This window comes from Ictidomys tridecemlineatus, chromosome 2 (genome assembly GCF_052094955.1).
Source record: "Ictidomys tridecemlineatus isolate mIctTri1 chromosome 2, mIctTri1.hap1, whole genome shotgun sequence".
NCBI lineage: Eukaryota > Metazoa > Chordata > Mammalia > Rodentia > Sciuridae > Ictidomys > Ictidomys tridecemlineatus.
The window spans coordinates 73,546,138-73,567,281 of NC_135478.1; the positions used below are offsets into that span (position 1 = coordinate 73,546,138).

The 21,144-nt window shown below is 46.6% G+C and overlaps 3 protein-coding genes across 4 annotated transcripts; all 3 read left to right on the forward strand.

Annotated features, from left to right (window-relative positions):
• The first annotated feature begins 621 nt into the window (after positions 1 to 621).
• Positions 622 to 6,853, forward strand: LOC101963741 (glutathione S-transferase theta-3). Of its 2 annotated transcripts, XM_005334464.5 has the most exons (6): positions 622 to 770; positions 1,118 to 1,280; positions 2,878 to 2,965; positions 5,130 to 5,280; positions 5,855 to 6,031; positions 6,336 to 6,853. In XM_005334464.5, the coding sequence occupies exons 2-6, from the start codon at positions 1,169 to 1,171 to the stop codon at positions 6,528 to 6,530; spliced, it is 723 nt and encodes a 240-aa protein (XP_005334521.1). In that variant the 5' UTR covers positions 622 to 770; positions 1,118 to 1,168; the 3' UTR covers positions 6,531 to 6,853. The 2 variants fall into 2 exon arrangements, with proteins under 2 accessions (XP_005334521.1, XP_021588321.1); XM_021732646.3 differs by lacking the exon at positions 622 to 770 and having other exon boundaries at positions 1,021 to 1,280.
• A 143-nt stretch (positions 6,854 to 6,996) lies between these two features.
• Positions 6,997 to 11,135, forward strand: LOC101963449 (D-dopachrome decarboxylase). Its single transcript, XM_005334463.5, has 3 exons — positions 6,997 to 9,294; positions 9,630 to 9,805; positions 10,881 to 11,135. The coding sequence occupies exons 1-3, from the start codon at positions 9,187 to 9,189 to the stop codon at positions 10,951 to 10,953; spliced, it is 357 nt and encodes a 118-aa protein (XP_005334520.1). The 5' UTR covers positions 6,997 to 9,186; the 3' UTR covers positions 10,954 to 11,135.
• A 6,596-nt stretch (positions 11,136 to 17,731) lies between these two features.
• LOC101963166 (D-dopachrome decarboxylase) lies at positions 17,732 to 20,976 on the forward strand. Its single transcript, XM_005334462.5, has 3 exons — positions 17,732 to 18,068; positions 18,399 to 18,574; positions 20,731 to 20,976. Exons 1-3 carry the CDS (start codon positions 17,847 to 17,849, stop codon positions 20,801 to 20,803), a joined length of 471 nt encoding a protein of 156 aa, XP_005334519.2. The 5' UTR covers positions 17,732 to 17,846; the 3' UTR covers positions 20,804 to 20,976.
• The last annotated feature ends 168 nt before the right edge of the window (positions 20,977 to 21,144 follow it).

Consider the following 21,144-nt stretch of genomic DNA (forward strand, 5'->3'; position numbering starts at 1 on the left):
AAGCTTCCCAATAACTTATCCTCTTGCCAAGAGACATTCTCTTAATCTTGGATTTGGGATCGAGGTCTTCACATCTTGGAAGGCTCCCAAGGGAAATGGTAGTGCCATAATCATAGGCCTTAGGAGCTCCAGAACTGCAGTTGGAACCGAGCATGGTAGTGCACACCTGTAACTTCAGCTATCTAGGAGGCTGAGGCCGTTTGGTCTCAAGTTTAAATCAGACTGAGCAGCACAGAGCCTGTCTCAAAATTTTAAAATAAGAAAAAAGGGCTGGGGATGTAGCTCAGCGGAGGGAACCATGGTTTAGCATGGGTGAGGACTCAGATTCAATTCCCAGTACCACGTCCAAAACCAAGACAAAACAAAAACATGCAATTGGAGGAACTGGCCTTGCAAAAGTGGGGGGGGGCGGAGTTCTGTACAATCCTAGGCACACCCGCTGACCTCTGGTTAGGCTTCACAGGGCTCTAGCTTCTTGGGGAGAGATTAGCGAAAGTGTAATGAATAACACATTCCTTCACAAAGTGTAGGGCTGGCCTCAGTAGAGAGCAAATAGCCCCCCCCCCCGCATTCTCCCCAGTCTCCATCCTGAGAGCTGGGTCCAGGCATGGGGGGGTGGGGTGGAGGCTGCTGCACATCCGTTCTTTCTCTTTTTGGACCGCAAGCCACTCCTCTCTCAGGAAGGTGGAGGGAGGAGCCTTGGGCTGACAGCAGACAGCACAATCTTTCCATCCTAAATTCACTGAGGGTCTGTGTTGGAAGTGTCCAAGGTAAGTCTATGATCATCTCTCTCTCTGCTCCATCTGACAAAGATGGATTTTGAGTCCAGGGGTGGTATCTGACCTGGCAGCGAGACCCGAGGTGGTCAGTACCTAGACCCGCCTGTCTGAACCCTCTCCAACTGGGAAGAAATCCTTCAGCCCAAATTCTCTGAGGGGGGGTGGAGGAGCAAGACAGTGGGGACGCCACTGATTGGCCCTAAGTTTCTTGAGCCATCCAATGAGCGGGGAGGGCGTGGTCGGGCCAAGTTCCCAGTTGGTTGAGCTCTATGGAGTAGGTGTTCAGCCATTCCTGCCCAAAGTTCCGGTTGCGGTTCCTGTCTTGGCCTCCTGGCCAGACCCGTAGATCTGCACGCCGCTTCCCCAGCCGACCCACTGCAGACCTCGCCATGGGCCTGGAACTCTATCTTGACCTGATGTCCCAGCCCTGCCGCGCTGTCTACATCTTCGCCAAGAAGAACGGCATCCCCTTTCAGCTGCGCACGGTGGAACTGCTCAAAGGTGGGCTGGGTAGGCAGGCTGGGGAGTATGGGCGGGGTATGCAGGCGGTCCTCTCCCTGTAGGCGTCGCTTAGTGGTCCGGTGTACAAACTAGAGGGAAGCCCATCTCCAGTGTGGAAGCCTTTGCATCAGTTGTCAATTGTGTATTTTTAAGAACCCTAATCTTTGCCTAGTGAATACAAGACATTCTTCAAAACATAGAATAAAAGGGAGAAGGCAGTCCTTGGATAGAAGAGGCAAGTGGAGAAAGGGCCAGACTATCCTCACCTCTAGGATTGGAGAAAAAGATCGAAATACCTCTTCATTTCCAAGATGAAGTTGTCCCCAACTGTTGCGTTTCTGCATCCTCTGGCAGGAGATGGCCCCCACTTGGAGGTCTTATCTTCGCTCCTATCTACCCCATCTAGTTCTCTTCTACTTTCATGTCTTCCTTGCCATTCTTCGGCTTTTTTTTTTTTCCTTGCTAATGACTTGCTCCTGTCCCTGGTGGTTTCCACTCACTGGCAGGGCTCTGAGGGCTCTGAAGAGCCCTGTGGCAGGGCAGTAGGGAAGACCAGCACTCTTACCTTAGAAGCAGTGTTGCTAGTCTGACTGACCTGGAAAAACAGCTGCAGCAGAATCTAGTAAAGGAGGCAAGAGGTAACCAGCCCAGATGAAGGTCCCTGCTCAGCTGAGCCCTCCCATTGGCCCAGCGTGAGCCAACTGCTTTGGGACATAGTGTGGGTACAGGTAGTTTCTGGAGGTAGAGTGGGCAGGGAAATGGTGTCCATTCAGTGTAAAGAAAAAGACACCCATAGGTAAGTCTATGATCAGCTGAAGGCTGGCTTGGTGGAGGCCCCCTGACTCCATACATACTAATTGGGCACTTAATGTACCCTCCAGCATTAGGCTGGGCTTGGATATAGGGTCTGTGGAAGTGATTCAGACTTGGGAGCCCATTTTTTAAAATATTTTTTTTATTGTAGATGGACACAATACCTTTATTTAGCTTATTTATTTTTATATGGTTCTGAGGATTGAACCCAGGCATACATATGAGGCAAGCATTCTACCACTGAGCTACAACCCCAGCTTGGGAACCCATCTTGAGAAGGGAGTTTTGAGGGTTTGGCACAGGAAAGAAAGAAGTGCTGAGCTGTTAAAGGCTAAGTGGCTGAATGGGGTCCGTGTTCCTGGATGGACAGATGGGAATAAGAGTGGCTGAAGCTCTGGGATTGTGAACAGGTCACCCAGCCTGGTTTGAAGGGCTTGATCCCCCTCCTTTCCCCCAGGGTAGGAAGAGAAATCAGAAGGGAAAAAGTAGAGCTCAGAGAGGGGACTAGAGTGCCTGACATGGATGGAGCTGGCTGAGGTGTCAGGTGGATTATGCTTCTAGAGTATCACCCTCTCCTCGGGCCCAAGTTGAAATTCTGCTTGGCACAGGCTCCATTTGTGTGGGCACAGGGAAGGTGAAGTGATATATGATCCTGAGACAAGCACAGTGTTCACCTCTTCCTCTATGCTCCCAAAAGCTGGTACCTGAATTTAGAGGTGAGGGCAGCCAGAGACTTCAGAAGACTTGAAGTTCTCCACATTTACCTCACTGATCTCTCCTGCAGGTCAGCACTACACTGATTCCTTTGGTCAGGTGAACCCTCTGAGGAAGGTGCCAGCCCTAAAGGATGGGGACTTCACATTGGCTGAAAGGTAATGGATCCCTGGCCTGTGGCCAAGCCTGTGGGGCCACTCAGCCAAGCCTGTCTATGTTCACTGTTAATAGCTGGGACCACAGCTTGTGTGTCCCAAATTCCCGTGTAGCTGCAGGGTATAGTGTGGGCAGAAGCAGACAGAGGTGTCCAGGGATAGGAGGGGCTGTTGAACTTATGGAACATCTGTTTGCCCCTGTATGGTACAGATAAGAAAACAGGATGGGAGAGGGCAGGGATTTCCACAAGGTTGTAGGCCAAGACTGCTTTTAGGCCTCTTCCCTGCTAATCCATGCCTCAGAAAGAAGGAGAATGCTAAATGTGGAATAGTGGCAGCACTGGGTATCTCAAAGCAATCACTGCTTCCTTATATCCTTGGGTGAGTGATATTTCCCTGGGAGATTAAGGAAACACCCAGTGAGCTCAGTGGCTATTTACCAAGCACCCAACCGCATCGGGAATCATCTAGGCCCTGGCCTGTGGTGCTCACATTCTAGAGGAAACTGACAATCATGACATAAACAAGTGGGGGTTCTGTGGAGGAAATAAGTGAAGGTGCAGTTTTGAGTGGGTGGTCAAGGGAAGAACTGCTGAGGGGGTAGCATTTGAGCAGGAACTTGTAGCCTCAGATGCAAGGTACGTAGAGAGAGTGTTCTGGTTGAAGGGAAGAGCAAGGGAGAAAGTCATTAGGTGGGACCTTGCTTGGGGTGCAGGCTAATAAGCAGGGATTCAATACGGCTGTTGGGAGAAGGCAGAGCAGGAAAGGGGAGGGCAGGGGAGGGAAAACTTGGGCTTTTCCCGTAGGTGAATGGGACCATTGGAGGGTTTGAGCAGGGGTGTGCCACAACCTGCTCTGTTAATTTAGAAACTGGTGAGGGACTTTGGTTGAAGGATTAAGAAAAACACACAACATTTAGACCGAAAAGCGGGGTCAGGTGGAAAACTGAACTCTGAACTCTGACTGAGAACAGTGACCTAGAGCTGGCTTCACATTTTTTTTTTTTTTGGTACTGGGGGTCATTTGACCACTGAGCCACATCCCCAGCCCTATTTCATGTTTCATTTAGAGACAAGGTCTCACTGAGTTGCTTAGTATCTCGCTTTTGCTGAGGCTGGATTTGAACTTGCCTCCTCCTGCCTAAGCCTCCTGAGCCACTGGGCTTACAGGTGGTAACTCTGTACTTTTGCACAGAGGAATGTTAACCCTGTACAGGGGAATCCCAGTGCAAGTACACCACAACCATGAGGTAATCTGACACCTTAATTCACATCACCGCTCCCTACAGAGGAGAGCTATGTTTCCTCTTATATGTGAAATGATCTCCCTGCCTGGGGTGAGAAGTCTACCAAGGAAATACAGGAATAAGGTGCTAGGCCCCAGGTCAACATGGTGGTGGTACACCATGGGGAATGATTGACTCTTAAGTTCTCTTCAGAGTCAAATAACTGCATGATCTCTAGAAAGGCTGGACACGAGTGGGAAAGATGGGGAGCCAAGGTCAGCCCAAAGGGTTGGTGACTGAATGGTGGTGGTATCCTTTACCAAGGTCACAAAGTATCTTCTTGTTGGAGCCAGATTCATGCTCACAGCCACTTGGCTGTAGAGCCTGGGGCTCAGGCATAGACCAACACCCAGGGAGGCACAATGAGCTCTGGGGGTCAGGTTGCACACACCAGACACAGTAGGGAAACCGATGAGAGGAGGTGAGGAAAAGTTTTCTGGATGAAGGGGCTAAAAACTTTTAGCCGTTCGGGAGAAGGTGAGACCGGGTGGCAAGTAATGTCCTCATGTCACCTAGGAGAATTCTCCCAGTCTCAAGAGAATCAGGAGGGGCAGTACCCTTGCTGGCTTTGTCCATCCTTTGGATATGGTGGGGAATAGTATTCAAGTTGCTCTAATCCCTCAAGACTGGGTACACTTTCCTCCTGGAAGTCTTCTCTGAGTCCCTGGCTCCTTCCGAAATCCATGGCATTTTATTTCTCATTTGGCATCCTTTGTTCAGATGATGAGATGGCCCAGTGTAGAGCTGTGTGACCTTGAGCAGTCACTTGACCTCTCTAAGCCTCTTGTTCCTGCTCTGTATAATGTGGATAGTGAAAATGCCCCCACCAAATGGCTGAAGAGTGACCAAGGCATGTCCTCCACCCCTGCCATATTCCCATAGTGTGGCCATCCTCTTGTATCTGAGTCGCAAGTACAAAGCCCCTGATCACTGGTACCCCCAAGACCTGCAGGCCAGAGCCCGGGTGGATGAGTACCTGTCCTGGCAACACACCACCCTGCGGAGTTGCTGCACCAGGGCCATGTGGCAGAAGGTGAGTCATGGGAGACAAGGACACCTCTCAGAATGTTTAAGTGATGGTGCTATTTAGAATCTCCACTCACAATTGAAGAGAGATCAGCAGAGTAAATGAAAAGGATCAGGGAGCAAGAAGAAGAGGGAAAGGGGAAATAATGGGGAAAGATATCGGACAAATTATTATATCTTGTGTATGAATGAACATGTAACAATGAATTCCTCAATTATGTGTGTTTATAATGCATCAATAAAAATGTGAAAACTTTCATTCACATACAAGACTTTAGAACACCAAATTTTGGAATACCAGAGACTTCCAGTCACAGTATTGATGAACATGGACTAACTACATCCCAGGGTGTTCATATATACTACTTGAGAATTCTGGAGTTAGAGGTGGGGGGGATTTGGCTAGATGACTGTTGCACTGGGGAGGGCTCTGTGTTGAGGAGCCATGTAAAGCTTTATGGAGGAACATCTTGGGGAGGAAAAAAATAAACTGTGGGACTGGTATTGAATGGGATAAGGGCAGGAAAAAGGATGGGCATTAAGTGAAGCCTGACCTTCTCTCTACCTGCGGGCCCATCCAGATGTTGTTCCCTGTGTTCCTGGGCCAGCCAGTGCCTCCTGAGACACTGGCAGCCACTTTGGCTGAACTGGATAGATGCCTGCAGCTGCTTGAGGACAAGTTCCTGCGAAACCAGGCCTTCCTTACTGGGTCCCAAATCTCTTTGGCTGACTTGGTGGCCATCACAGAGCTGATGCATGTGAGTTCCATGGAGTAGGGTGAATAGTGAGAATTCCTGTGGGGAGCTAATGTCTCCACTTATATTTCCGATCCTGGAGGAATCACTTCACCCTCTAAGCATCAATCTCCTCATCTGTAAAATGAACCTTCATAAGCCCTAACTGCAGGGATGTTGGGGGACTTCCCAGTGTGCCCTGGGAGGGGGACCCCAATTTCTCACACACGATGAAGGAGGGAAAATTCAATCTGAGAGCTCTAAAGCAGGTCATGCTGCCTTGTGCTTGGTTATACACAGCCCCCTCCCCACTTTCTCCTCCCCATAGCCTGTCAGTGCTGGCTGCCAAGTCTTTGAATGCCGACCCAAGTTGGCTGCATGGCGCCAGCGTGTGGAGTCTGCAGTAGGAGAGGACCTCTTCCAGGAAGCCCATGAAGTTATCCTGAAGGCCAAGGACATTCCTCCAGCAGACCCCGCCTTGAAGGAGAAACTGAGGCAGGCATTGCAGGGTTTGTTGCAGTGAGTGAGTGGCCCTGGCCAGTAAAATTACCAAGGGAAATGCTGGGTTGTCAGAATAAAGAGATGAAGCTGCTTGTTTCCTTTGCTGTAGGTAGGACATGTCCACACAGTCTGTTCACAGTTCTGTCCAAGTATCAGGTTTGCATTCCTTTTGTGTCCTCATGACACTTTTATTAGGCTTCTACCTGACCTTTGGAGAGAGCTTTAGTAAACACATAAATGGCCTTATCCCTCTTCTTTGGAAACTTTCCATGTATCCCCACTTCCTTGAAGTTAAAGTATAAGTCATTGCATGTGGCATTAAAGATCTTGCTCCTACCCCTACAAGCCTCCCTGCCTCCTAACTGCATTCATTTCAGACCCCTGTCCTATTCCTACCTTTGGCCTCCTATCTTTGGCTCATGCTGTTTCCTCTTCACCTTCTCTGCCAGATACTACTCCTGTTCTTTGGCATTTGGCACCATGTTGCTTCTCCAGGGAGACATCCCTCACCTCCCCATCCCCAGGCAAGAATAGCTGACTTTATGGGATCCTCAGCTCCAATGTTTCCCTCCTTCAGTCCTGGCAGGGAGCAAGCTCCATGGCCCCTGGGCTGAGCACATGTCATAGATGTCGGGTGACCCTGTGCAGAAGTCTGATCTGGAATGGTCTTGGTCTACTAAGTCTCTCTCCCTCTGTAGGAGACAGGCAGGGTACAAGGCTGTTTCATGAACCTCTTTGCAGAGAGGGCAGTCCCTGGTTAGGAAAGCCCTGTTTCTGGCCCCAATAGCCTTGTTCCCCCATACCTATTCCTGATCCCAATCATTGTCTTCCTATGCCCAACTCTAGGTCCCAAACTTACCAAGGTTTAAGTCTGTGTCATAGCCTGCTTGTTCTTATAACACAGACCCTCTGATATCTGAGTCATTGTATAAATAAACTGCTAACAGAATTAGCAGGGTAATGACAATCTCTTAGCCCACATCTCTTCCTACGAAGACCACTTTGATATGCATTCTTAGAATTTCTTATGTGTGATTGAACAGATTGTCTTGTTTTAACAACTTTTGCCACCACTCGCACAAAAGGGAACAAAGGAGGAGATGCCCTTGCCCAGGGGTCTTTCACACTCTCAAATGCACCTACACTTGCCACTACAGGGTCTTGATTTAACATCGGAGCAGCATCTTAAATATTAACCACTATCTTATGAGATAAGTTTCGCTTTCCTGTATTTCCTCTTACCTGAACTCCCCCCACTCCATTATTGACCTACCACGTGATACCATAACTCTAAGCCAATCCCAGAAGGACACCATCCCTTGACTCTGGAACTACTCTTGGTGCCATTGACCTAAGCCATGCTATTCCCCACCCACCTAGCTCTGATGCAGGCACCTGAGTCTATCCCTTAGGGGCATAACTACAACTCCAAACCCCTACCCCATAAAAGCTGAACACTCAACCTCTCCACTCTATAGAGAGATGGCCTTTATTTGTCAGCTTTGACAAATAAACCTTTGTATGGATTTCTACCTCGTCTCTGTCCTTCATTTCTCGCTCTCCTGCCTCTTGCTTGCTCACTTTCCTTTCAGTCACCGGGATTCCAAACTGAGAGAAGGGCAAATTCCCATATTGATGGTGAATTCTTTGACTATGGAATGGTGGCAAATGGTTTAAAAACAAAAGTTAAACCTGTGTGGCAATGGTTATTAGGGTCGAGTGAACCTATAAAGGCTCCTACAGACCTGTTAGTATTGGGAGTATTCAGACCTGCACATTAGTGAAGCCAGAATTAGACATGCAGTCAGCATAGATAGGTAAATCAAGTCACGTCAGATCAAGGAGGCCAATTTTGAGTGAGTCCAGGAAGTTGGAGACAGTCCCCTGAAGGATTGAAGTGTTAATTCCTTCAGAGCCCTTCCTCTGCCCTTATCAAGAACTTGCCCCTGCCTCCAGCCTGTTGCCAGTGTAACCTGTCCCAGGAATTGCCCCTCCCTGTAGGGAGCCACAGGTTATTAATTGTCCTTGGCTGCTTCATCCTGCCCTTCTCCCTTCAACCCAACTGTTTCCCACTTTTTGGCCATCCCACCCAGCATTCCTGGGCCTAGTCACCTACACAGGAAGGAGAAGGGGAAGAGGGCAGGAGAACAGAGGAAGCCTAAGACATAAAAAGGGCAGTACACCTCACCTATTAGGATACCAGCTATGGCCCCACTTCTCCCTCCTGGAAAAAGTCTATGTTACCCCTTCTTAAAATAAACCCTGCTTTATATGCTTCTGTGAGGATGCAGAACTTGTCACTGACAACCAGCAGTATCATCATAAGCATGGATTAGGAATAGTTTAGCGCAACAACTCAAAGTCAGGAAAGGGAAAATCACGACAGGCCGCCGCGCCCCGCCCCCCAGGAGTGGGCAGGCCGAGAGGGGCCAACCTCCAGTCCGAGGTGGGATTACACCTAATTTACTGGAAGGTAGAACTACCGGAAATTTGGTGCCCAGCTAACGTGACTGAAGGGATGGGGTGGAACTCTGGAAGCCAATCGGAGAGCACTGGCTCTGCCCAGCCAATGAGGAGCTTGGTTACTGCGGCGCTCCGCCCCCTCTCCGTATTCAGCTACTGGAAACGGGAGCTGGACTCTGCGTTCTTCACCGTAGTCCCTCTTGTTGTCCACCGATATGCCGTTCATTGAGCTGGACACCAACTTGCCTGCCAACCGCGTGCCTGCTGGGCTGGAGAAGAGGCTCTGCGCGGCCACCGCCGCTATCCTGGGCAAACCCGAGGACGTGAGCAAGGGTCGGGTTTCCCTGGGAGCTTGGGAGCCAGGGGTCGGGCCCAGTCCATTCTCTGCCTCACCACAGGGACCCCCCCCCGCCCCGCCCCGCATACACCAGTCTTCTCCCCAGGGACTTTCATAGGCCGGCCAACCTTTGACCTTTTGTGCCCCTGACGAACCCGCAGCCCTCTTTTCCTGGTCTGCCCTTGTCGCATGTTCCCTGCCTGACCTCCGAGGGCCCATCCTGGTGTCTTGACCCTTTGCGTCCTGGCTCTCACGCGGTCCCATGCCTAACGCCAGCCCCACCGGCTCTATACTCAGGTGAAACTTTTGTATTTCTTGCAGCGTGTGAGCGTTACTGTGCGACCGGGTCTGACCATGGCAATGGGCGGAACCACAGAGCCCTGTGTCCAGCTGGTGGTCTCCTCTATTGGCGTCGTGGGGACTGCAGAGGATAACCGTGGCCACAGCGCCCAGTTCTTTGAGTTCCTCACTAAGGAGCTGGCCTTGGACCAGGACCGGTGGGTAGCAGTAGTGAGGATCCCTTTGGTACTGATGTGCAACCAGAAATAGCGATCTTGTTTCAGGATCCTATCTGAGATTGAGGGAAAGAACATTGGCCTAGATGTCTAGGCCCAGTTCTGGGTCCCTCACAGGTGGGGGACCCAAAAGAAAACTAGAAATGAACCATCTCTATTTTCTAGCCTCCTCTTCTGTGAGCAGAGAGAAAGGTTAAATGACCTCTCTTCCCCCAAACCTGGAACACTGTGATAAGGTTAAAATTTCCTGCTGAGTGAAAAATATTCCCTAGCCAACCCTATGTCTGTGAGGAACTAAGGACATGAGAAACTTGAAAGGACCTTCCAAATGAAGCCCTTGTTGACTCAGGGAGGCTGGTGAGGAACAATTGCTCCTGGTGGGTGTTCAGATTCTTAGACTGAGGAGAGAGAGTAACTCTAACAATAAATTACGCATTAATGCCTACTGTGTGCCAGGAACTCAACACACATGATCCCATTTGATCTGTACAAGCCCTGACCCCTTAGTGAAGACCTGCCATCCCATGAGATAGATGACTGCATTTTGCTGACTTGGCAGATGGGGAAACTGAGGCTGTCACCTGCTGCCAACCACCCATCCCCTGCCAACCTGTCTCCATCCCTGATGCTCTTCACCAAGAATTTCCTGTTATCTCTGTGAAAAGGGCACATTCATGGACTTTATGGTCACCCTGTGCCTGACCCTGAGTCAGACTTTGAGAAAAAAGAAGTACCTGATGCCTTGAGCATACCCCATGCAGCCTGCATTTAGGAGGGAAGACTGTCCCTCTGAGCCCACAGACTGGTATACTCAAATGAGCACATAGCATACCCACTAAGGCCATGGTATTGTGTCTCTCTTGGGTGGGCCATGCTGATGTGCAGCCATCATCTTGTACTTGATAGTCCCATTATCCTGTTTGGGACCAGGAGAAGATCATTAACTTGGATGAGCAGGCTGTTAAATACTTCATGGGCTGATGAGGGAGCACCTGGTAGATGTCTTGCAAAGTGAATTTTTTTGAAGGAGCTGACATCCTTTCTCTGTTTCCCAAAGGATAATTATTCGCTTTTGCCCCTTGGAACCCTGGCAGATTGGAAAGAAAGGGACCGTCATGACATTTTTATGATTGGCACAAAGGATCCAGGGCATCTGTGAGTTGGCTGCCCCTTCCAGAGTATATTCTTGGCAGAGTCAAGGCCTGGTGGATGTCACCTTTGGGAACCCTTGTGCATATTTGTCTATGACCTCATAGTTTTTTTTCTCCCATATCCTTTTGCCAAATAAACAAGGAGCTCTTCAGCATTCAAACATGAGTTCTTTACTTCCCTACTCCACTCCCCAGCATCCTGGTCCAGTATGGACAGAGGGTAGGTTTATAAAGAGGGGACCCTAGGAAACATGGATGTGGGATGTTTCCTATTTCTAGGGCTGCTGTTTGATATATTTACAGTGCTAAAATATGTGGGTGGGTCACCCAGCCTGGAGGTTCTGCTCTGTACACCCATGTGCAGAGGGTGGGAACATGGGGGAAGCTGTTCTAGCCTGGAACTTTCTGTACTCTGCTGATATCCTGAGAATCCTGACCTCAGTCTGGGTTGACCTGGACCCTTAGTTGTCTTTAGTTTGCTGTGCTAGCCAAAAACAGGGTTAGCTTCATTTCAGGGAACTTCCTTGGACCTCAATTTGCACCTTGATTCTTGCTGAGAATTCTCTGGAGCGGTTCACTTCATATAACCTATGCCAAACATGGGACATACAACATCCACCAGCATGCCAGCTGTATAAATGCAATGTCTGCAAGTATAAACTGGATGAATATCATCCCTGCTCCCCATCTAAATACCAGATCATGATTTTATGTTTCAAAGTGTATACAGGTTGAGTGAGAGGAGTACAAAGGAAGTCTCCATCTCTAGCTTTCCAGTGTTCCATGCAGAGTTTACAGTTCATGACCCTTAGATACTAGTTAGCACAGTTGGAGGTCCGATGATTTATTTTTAGTGCATCAATGAAATAACAAATTCAAATTTTCATTTTCTGGGGCTAGGGGATGTGGCTCAAGCGGTATTTTGCGCTCACCTGGCATGCGTGCGGCCCAGATTCCATCCTCAGCACCACATACAAACAAAGATGTGTCCGCTGAAAACTGAAAAATAAATATTGAAATTCTCTCTCAAAAAAATTTCATTTTCTGTGCAGTCTACATAGTTAATAAAATGAGTTTCCAATGCATATGCCTCTTCCTGCTGTGTTTGTACTTGACCACTTCTGAGGCTTCTTATTAAAAGCTAAACCTTGCAGGCTGGGGTTGTGGCTCAGTGATAGAGCATTTGCCTAGCATGTGTGAGGCCCTGAGTTCAATTCTCAGTCCCACGTATCTATAAATTAAAAAAAAAAAAAAAAGATCCATTGACAACTTAAAAAAAATATTAAAAAAAAAAAAAAAAGCTAGACCTTGGAGTTCCTTTGCTTGGCTTATATCAAGTATTTTTGTAAACCTTCCTTATGTCCAGTAGTTTCACAGGTTGGATCTCTGAGTTGCAGATATTTCCCTCAGCCTTATCAAAAAAGATCTGATTCTCAACGTGAGCTGCAAAGATAAATCAGAACAGCAAGAGTACCGCTCAGGGAGAAAACTGGAGTGCCATCCAGAAGACTGGATGCAGCTGACTTGGATGATAGGTAGATTAAAACTCCAGGGAATCACCTCTCCTCAGGTCCAAGTTGAAATTCTGCTTGGCCCAGGCTCCAAGAGAATAGGCACAAGGTAGATGGGGTCAGTGTCTATGATCCAGGCAACCAGCACAGTACCCTCCTCTTCCCTGATCCTTCCCTCCACCCCAGAAAGGTGGTACTTGAATTTAGGGATGGGGACAGAGAACTTAAAAGGCTCAGAGTTCTCCTCCCCACCACCTTACTGGTCTCTCCTGCTGGCTAGCGCTACACTGATTCCTTTGCCCAGATGAAGCCTTGAAGGATGGAACTTCACATTGGCCATGAGATAATGGAACCCTGGCCTGCAGCCAAACCTTGTGAGGATAATCATCCATCTTTTTTGCTCTTGACAGTTTGAATCATGGCTTATGTGTCCCAAGTACCTGTGCCAGCATCAGGGTGGAAAATTGACTGAAGAGGCAAAGATGTCAGAGTTGGGAGAGGCTATTTAAGTTATGGCATCTCCTATACCATCCTCAATTGTGCTTATGAGGAAAGTGAAACAGGCAGAAGGGAGGAACTTGCATAAGGTTTAGGACCCACCTTGCTTGCAGGCCCCTTTCCTACCAATCCAGGCCTCAGAAGGAAGTAGAATGCTAAGTGTGAAGCAGCACAACTGCATCAGACATCTACAAGTGACCACTTGTCCCACAAATCCCAGGAGGAAGGGCTGGTTCCCTGGGGAGAACCCAGTGAGCTTGGTGGCTATGCTGAGCACTCACTAAGGCCAAGCCATGTGGCAGGTGAGTCATGAGGGATGAGGACACCTCATAAGATGTTTAAGTGATGGTGCTTTCTATTTAAAAACTTCAAGACTGGGTGTAGTGGTATACACCTGTAATCCCGGTGACTCAGGAGGCAGGCAGGAGGATTACATATTCAGAACCAGCCTCAGCAACTTAGTGAGGGTCTAAGCAACTTAGTGAGACCCTGTCTCAAAATAAGAAATAAAAAGGACTGGAGATTTGGTTCAATATCCAGTATAAAAAATTTAAAATAAAACAAAACTTCCATTCAGATATGAGACCTTAAAAACACCATATTCAGGAATGCCAAAGACTGCCAAATCTAACCCAACTTGTGGCCCAGAGAGGAAACCAAGGCACAGAGCAAATCAAATAGAGATTCCTGCAATGTGCCTTAATTCCTGAGCTACCAATAGATAGTCCTATTCCCTTTCACATACTTCCTGGAAATATTGCCTTTTGAGGCTAGGAAAAAAATACAAGCTACATACATAATTCCCTAATGGGGAAATACTAAATAAAAAGAATCAAACTAGGAGGACATAAGGAGACATTTGATTAATGTTTGTTAGATTTTTAGGGTATGGAAGGACTTTCTAAGCCTAGGCACAATTTAAGAACAAATAAAATTCTGATAGACTTTATAGTCAATGAAATTGTATGTAAGGAAAAAAAGATTAAATGGAAAACACTACTACTAATGTTATTAAAGTTAGGTTAGAAATAAGCAATCTTTAACATGCTCTTAGAAACTCATCACAAAAAATATGAAATTTGGAAAAATAAGGGGCTCAGAATAGCCAAAGCAATCTTTAGCAAGAAGAGAGAAGCAGGAGTCATCACAATACCAGATTTTAAACTGTGCTACAGAGCCATAGTAACAAAAATGGCATTGTTTTGGCATCAAAATAGACATGAAGACCAATGGTACAGAATAGAAGACACAGAGACAAACCCACATAAAAACAGTTATGTTAGACAAAAATCATCAAAAATACACATTGGAGAAAAGAGAGCCTACTCAACAAATGGTGCTGGTAAAATTGGAAATCCATATTAGCAAAATGAAATTAAACCTCTATCTCTCACCCTGCATAAAAATCAACTTAAAGTATATCAAAGACTTAGGCACTAGAACAGAGACCCTGTGCCTAATTGAAGAAAGAGTAGGCCCAAATCTTCACCATGTCAACTTAGGACCTGACTTCCTTAACAAGACTTTTAAAGCACAAGAAGTAAAATGAAGAATTAATAAATTCAAACTAAAAAGCTTCTTTACAGCAAAGGAAACAAGAGTGTAACATTAAAGCATTACATATGTGTGCTGCTGCTGAATTTTCCAGGTAAACCAAACCCATCCAGAAGATAGTCTTCTTTAGATATTCCATCAAGGGTGTGCAAAGGTCATGGGAGGCACACACAGGGAAGATCTTTAATATTATTTGTTTGAGCCCTTTAAAGAGCATGAAGAGAGAGCCTACAGAATGGGAGAAAATCTTTGCCACCTGCTCCTCAGATAGAGCATTAATATCCAGGATATACAAAGAACTCAAAAAACTTAACACCAAACCAAACAAACAACAAACAATCAATAAAATGGCAAAGGAACTAAACACTTTTTCAAAAGAAGAACTATGAAAGGTCAACAAGTATATGAAAAAATGTTCAATATCTCTAGCAACTAGATAAATGCAAATTAAAACTACAATGATATTTCATCTAACACTAGTTAGAATAGCAATTATCAAGAATATAAGTAGCAATAAATGTTGGTGAGGATGTGGGGAAAAGGGCACATTCATCCATTGTTGGTGGGACTGAAAATTGGTGCAGCCACTCTGGAAAGCAGTATGGAGACTTGGAGACTAGAGATGCCTCAAAAATCTCAGAGTGGAACCACCATTTCACCCAGTTATCCCATTTCTCAGTATATATCCAAATGATTTTAAATCAGCATGCTGCAGGGACACAAACATATCAATGTTTACAGCAGCACAATTCACAAGAGCTAAGCTATGGAGCCAACCTTGGTGACTTTCAACAGATGAACAGATAAAGAAAATGTGGTATATATATCACAATTAGGTATTATTTGACCACAAAGAATAACTTTATGACATTTGGTGGTAAATGGGTGGTTCAGGAGATTATCATGCTAAGTGAAAGAAGCCAATCCCCCCAAACCAAAAGTCAAACATTTTCTCTGATATGTGGAAGCTGACCCACAATAAGTTGGGAGGGGATGGAGAATAGAAGTTCAGTGGAGTAGACAAGAGGAGTGAATGGAACAGAGGGGAATGTGTAAAGGAAAGACAGTGGAATGCATCTGACATAACTTTCCTATGTACATATATGAATATACCATAGTGACTCTCACCATCGTGTACATTCACAAGAAATTAATTTAAAAAAATAATTATGGGTAAATAATAGAAAAATCAATGAGGGAAAGGGAGTAGGGGTAGAGGAGGGAAGGGAAAGGAAAGGTACTGGGGACTGACTGAATTAGAACAAAATATATTCCATGTTTTTATAATTGTGTCAAAATTAACTCTATCATGTATAACTAATAAAAAAGAAAATACATGCATTAAAATTTAAAAAGGGACAACAAAAAATTGGAGAAACATAGGCCAAGGAATACAGTAAGGGTTTGCTTGAAGAGGAAATTGGCCATAAATAGATGCAAACAGGTTTACCCTCAGTCACCAGCAAGTAAGTACCCATGAGTCCAAGATGCACATACTACTTTTATCATGTGCATATATTTTTGAAATCCATATTTTTAGCATTTCCTTAGTTCATGGCACATTTTGGGCCCTGTGTGTATGAGGGAACATGACACGAGCATGCTCATACCCTGTTGCAGATAGGATACCACCTTTCTGGAGGACCATTTGACATTAAGTAGATTTCCTCACTGCCCTTAAAATATAAGTCATTGCACTTAGCACTGAAAATCTTCCCCTATTCCTACAAGCCTCCCTGCCTCATAATTGCATTCATTTCAGACCCCTCTTCTGCTGGCCTGTCTCATGCTGTTTCCTCCCCACCTTCTCTGTCAGATATCATCCTGTTCTTTTGGCATTTGGCACCATGTTGCTTCTCCAGAGAGACATCCCTCACCTCCCCATCCCCAGGCAAGGACAGCTAACTCTCTGAGGTCTTCAGCTCCAATGTTTCCCTCCTTCAGTACTAGCAGGGAGCAAGCTTCTTGCCCCCTAGGCTGAGCACATGCCACAAGTATTGGTTGACCCTGCATAGAGATGTCTAATCGGGATGGCCTTGATCTCTTAGGTCTCTGGCTTTCTGAGGAGTCATTATCTGTTTTCCATAGGTAGGTTGCAAGGCTGTTTTATGAACTTCCTTGCAGGGAGGGAAGTCCCTGGTTTTGGAAGTCCTTTTCGTGGCCCTGAAGGTACTGCTAAGCAGACTTGCTTTCTCTTGCCTACTCCTAATCCTGACCATTGTCTTCTCTGTTTTCAACTCTGGATCCAAGACTTGTCACCTGTTCTTGCCATTTCCTCCAGACTGTCATATACCTAACTGACTTATGTCCCAGACCCTCTGATAATCTGGTGTCTAATAAATAAACTGTTGAAGGGACAGGAAAGGTCAAGACAGAGCCCCACCCCATCCCCGGACTTTCCATGGAGAGTACTTTATTATGCACACTTATATAGTAATTTATATGCATAATTGAAATTGCAACTATACACCCACATAATTTTAATTATATTTGAAATTTCCTATTAAAATTACTTTCCAACACTGATAATCATTTTGAACCAACCCACTGATTTGAGTTATAATATCTATCCTTTGCTACCCCCTAGTGGAATGTGGCTCAGCATTAGGAGTAAGAGTCTATAAAAGGCAGATGTCTGTGGGGACCAGGTAGGGATGGTATAACCTACTTTCTTTCCCAGCCCCATCACACCTGCTTGTGTCACCTTGTCTCAGATTTCCATACTGAATGTGAAGATATGTGACTTTGAAATGGTAATAACTCGTTTTAAAAAAATGTCAAACCTCCGTGACACTGGAGATTATGGTCAACTTATGATAGATCTCTACAGGTAGGGGTGTGTGTGTGTGTGTGTGTGTGTGTGTGTGTGTGTGTGTGTGTGTTTTAGTTTTTAAGTTGTAGTTGAATACAATATCTATTTATTTTTATGTGGTGCTGGGGATCGAACCTAGGGCCTCGCACGTGCTAGAGGAGCGCTCTACCGCTGAGCCACAACCCCGCCGTGTGTGTGTGTGTGTGTGTGTGTGTGTGTGTGTGTGTGTGTGTGTGTGTTTTGAGACCCCTCTCTAAGTACAGGGTTAGGAACCGTGATCCTATGCACCTGAACCGGAAAGTCCCAGGAAAGAGAAAACCACCATCAGCCTGCTGCAGCAGGTGGGCGGGTCCTTGACGTAGGTGGAGTTCTTGCAGCGTGCTGGGCTACCTGACTTACAGGAATCAACCTGCGCACCTGTAAGGTGTCGGCTGAGACCGGAATTTAAGTAGAATGGGCAGCCAATCCGGGATCGATGAATCTCTGGCCAGCCAACGATGAGCCTAGTTGCTGTGACGCCTCGTCCCTGCTCTCTATTTTACTTACCCTGGAGAAGTTCAAACTCCACTCAGCGCATCTTCCTGCCTCTTGATCTCCTTCTCCTGAGGAACATGCCCACGATTGAGCTGGACACCAACTTGCCGTTCAATCGCGTGCCCGTGGGTCTGGAGAAGCGGCTCTGCGCGACCGCTGCCACCATTCTGGGCAAACCTGAGAACGTGAGCGAGGGTTGGAGCAGGTTCGAGGGAAGGTTGGCAGACTAGGGGTCAGGGTCTGTCCACTCTTCGCCTCCTCACAGTGATTAGGACTCTTCTCCTCAGGGACCCTTCATTGCCCGCCAACCTCTGACCTTCCATGCCCATGAACCCGCGGGTCCCTCTTCTCATTGTCGCTTTTCTCCTTCTTTGTTCCTTACCCCGATGAGAATCCAGGCCCTTGCCTTGAGTACTAACCCCAAACACTCTCTGCATCTTGGCTTTCGAACGCCCAGGTCCCCAGTTCTAGTCCAGTTGCCTCAGATTCAGATGAAACTTCCGTGTCCCCTGTAGCGTGTGAATGTGACGGTGCGAGCCGGTCTTACCATGGCTCTGTGTGGATCTACAGAGCCCTGTGCCCAGCTGATTGTCTCCTCCATTGGCGTAGTGGGCACTGCAGAGGAGAACCGTGGCCACAGCGCCAGTTTCTTCGAGTTCCTTACCAAGGAGCTGGCCCTAGGCCAGGACAGGTGCGTTGTGGTAATGAAAGAACCCATTTAGAACTGCTTGCAACCTGAGGCAGTGATAGGGGCCCTGCATAAAGAGGGGGGAAATTACATTCCTTGCCTTGCGCAGGAGTCCTGAGCCTCTTCACCCCTCCTTCCTGTTGGTGGGTCTGTGTTCACCGTGATGGTAAGATGGGATGAATTCCTGGGTATGCAGTGGTTCTTGCTGTTGATCAATCAAACTCAGAAATTGTAAAAAAAAAAAAAATGTTATTTGTAATCCTAAGAATTGCAACTGGGGAGACAGCTTTGAACCAGTTTTCTGAGGCAGGCAGGGGAAGTTGAATTTTATATGGGCAAGCTATGTTTCATGTTTACAGAGCAGTAAAAATTCCTTTGTAGGAGTCTTCTTTGAGAAAGAACAGGTATGTCTGAACAGTTAGAAGATAAAGAAAGAAAATGCATATTTAGTAAAAAATATCCATAAAATGAATCCAATAATCTCTTTTTTTAAAATTTATCTTTCAGTTGTAGTGGGACACAATACCTTTATTTATTTATTTTTATGTGGTGCTGAGGATCGAACCCAGGGCCTCGCTGAGCCATAACCCCAGCCCTCCAATAATCTCTTAATATGCATTTTAAATCTCTGGACACAATGGAATTTTCCTGTGGTTCAGGGTTCAGATCATTTCAGATATCCACAATCAAAGGGTGGAGGCAACCTAACTTCCAATTTTTGATAATGACTTCAAAAGTACCCAAGTCCTGCTTCCTTTAATGAACTACTGAACCCATTTTGGAAAGCTCTCTTGATGTTGATTACATTGTGCTTTATTTTCACACTGTGAGACCTCAGAAGGCATGGATGCTAGGACCACAGTGTTTCCCATCTGTCCACTTGGAAGTCTTTTAACTACTCCTCAGGAGGCACTGCAATGGTCATTGAGATGGCCTATACCCTGCACCTGCCTTGGCACCAGGCAAAGTAGGAGGACATTATTACCTTGAAGAAGTCAGGGAGTCTGATTCTCTTAGAAAAAAAAATATTTTCTAGGCTGATCAGAAGAAAATCCGGGTATGTCCTAAGACCATGGAACATCAGCCCCACCAGGTCCCAAGTGAAATTGGGGGAGGTGTGATAGAGTAGTGAAAAGAGCATCTAGATGTCTAGATGTGATCTAGATGTCTAGACACCCAGTTTTGGGTCCCTCAAAGGTGAGGGATCCAAGACAAAACTGGAAATGAACCATCTCCACTTTCTAGCCTCCTCTTCTGTGAGCAGAAAGGGGAAGGTTAAATGACCTTTCTTCCCCACAAGAAGACCCTACCACCCAAACCTGGAACACTGTGATAAGGTTAAGATTTCCTACTGAGTGAAAAATATTCCCAAGCCAAGTCTATGTCGTGAGGAACTAAGGGCATGAGAAACTTGAAATTACCTTCCAAAATGAAGCCCTTGTTGACTCAGGGAGGCTGGTGAGGTGTTTAAATTCTCAGACTGGGGAGAGAGAATAACTCTAACAATAAATTATGCATTAATGCCTACCCTGTGCCAGGAACTCAACACATATGATCCCATTTGATCTGTACAAGCCCTGACCCCCTGGTGACGACCTGCCATCCCATGAGATAGATGACTGCATTTTGCTGACTTGGCAGATGGGGAAACTGAGGCTGTCACCTGCTGCCAACCACCCATCCCCTGCCAACCTGTCTCCATCCCTGATGCTCTTCACCAAGAATTTCCTGTCATCTCTGTGAAAGGGGCACATTCAGTTATTCCACAGACTTTATGGTCACCCTGTGCCTGACCTTGAGTCAGACTTTGAGAAAAGAAAAGTGCCTGATGCCTTGAGCATACCCCATGCAGCCTGCATTTAGGAGGGAAGACTGTCCTTCTGAGCCCACAGACTGGCAGACTCAAATGAGCACATAGCATACCCACTAAGGCCATGGTATTGTGTCTCTCTTGGGTGGGCCATGCTGATGTGCAGCCATCATCTTGTACTTGATAGTCCCATTATCCTGTTTGAGACCAGGAGAAGATCATTAACTTGGATGAGCAGGCTGGTAAATACTTCATGGACTGATGAGGGAGCACCTGGTAGGTGTCTTGCAAAGTGATTTTTTTTTTTTTTTTGCCAAGAAGCTGACATCCTTTTCTCTGTTTCCCAAAGGATAATTATCCGCTTTTACCCCTTGGAGCCCTGGCAAATTGGCAAGGATGGGACAGTTGTGACATTTTTATGATTGGTACTAAGGATCTAGAGCACCTGCAAGCTTGCTGTCCCTTCCATGGAATCATCCTGGCAGCCAAGGCCTAGTGGATACCAGCTTTGGAAACCCTTCATACAAAAACGCTGCTGACCTCACAATCCTTCTCTTCTCCATGTCATGCCAAATAAACGAAGAGGTCATTCAAACATGAGTTCTTTACCTCCCTACTTCCCTCCCTGGCAACCCTTGGCTTCCCTAGGCAGGTGATTTGTTTTATAAGGAGGGGTACTTAGGGAACATGGAGGTAGGATGTTTCCTGTCTTCAGGGCTGCTGTTTAAAATATTTACAGTGCTGAAATCTGTGGGTGGGTGTC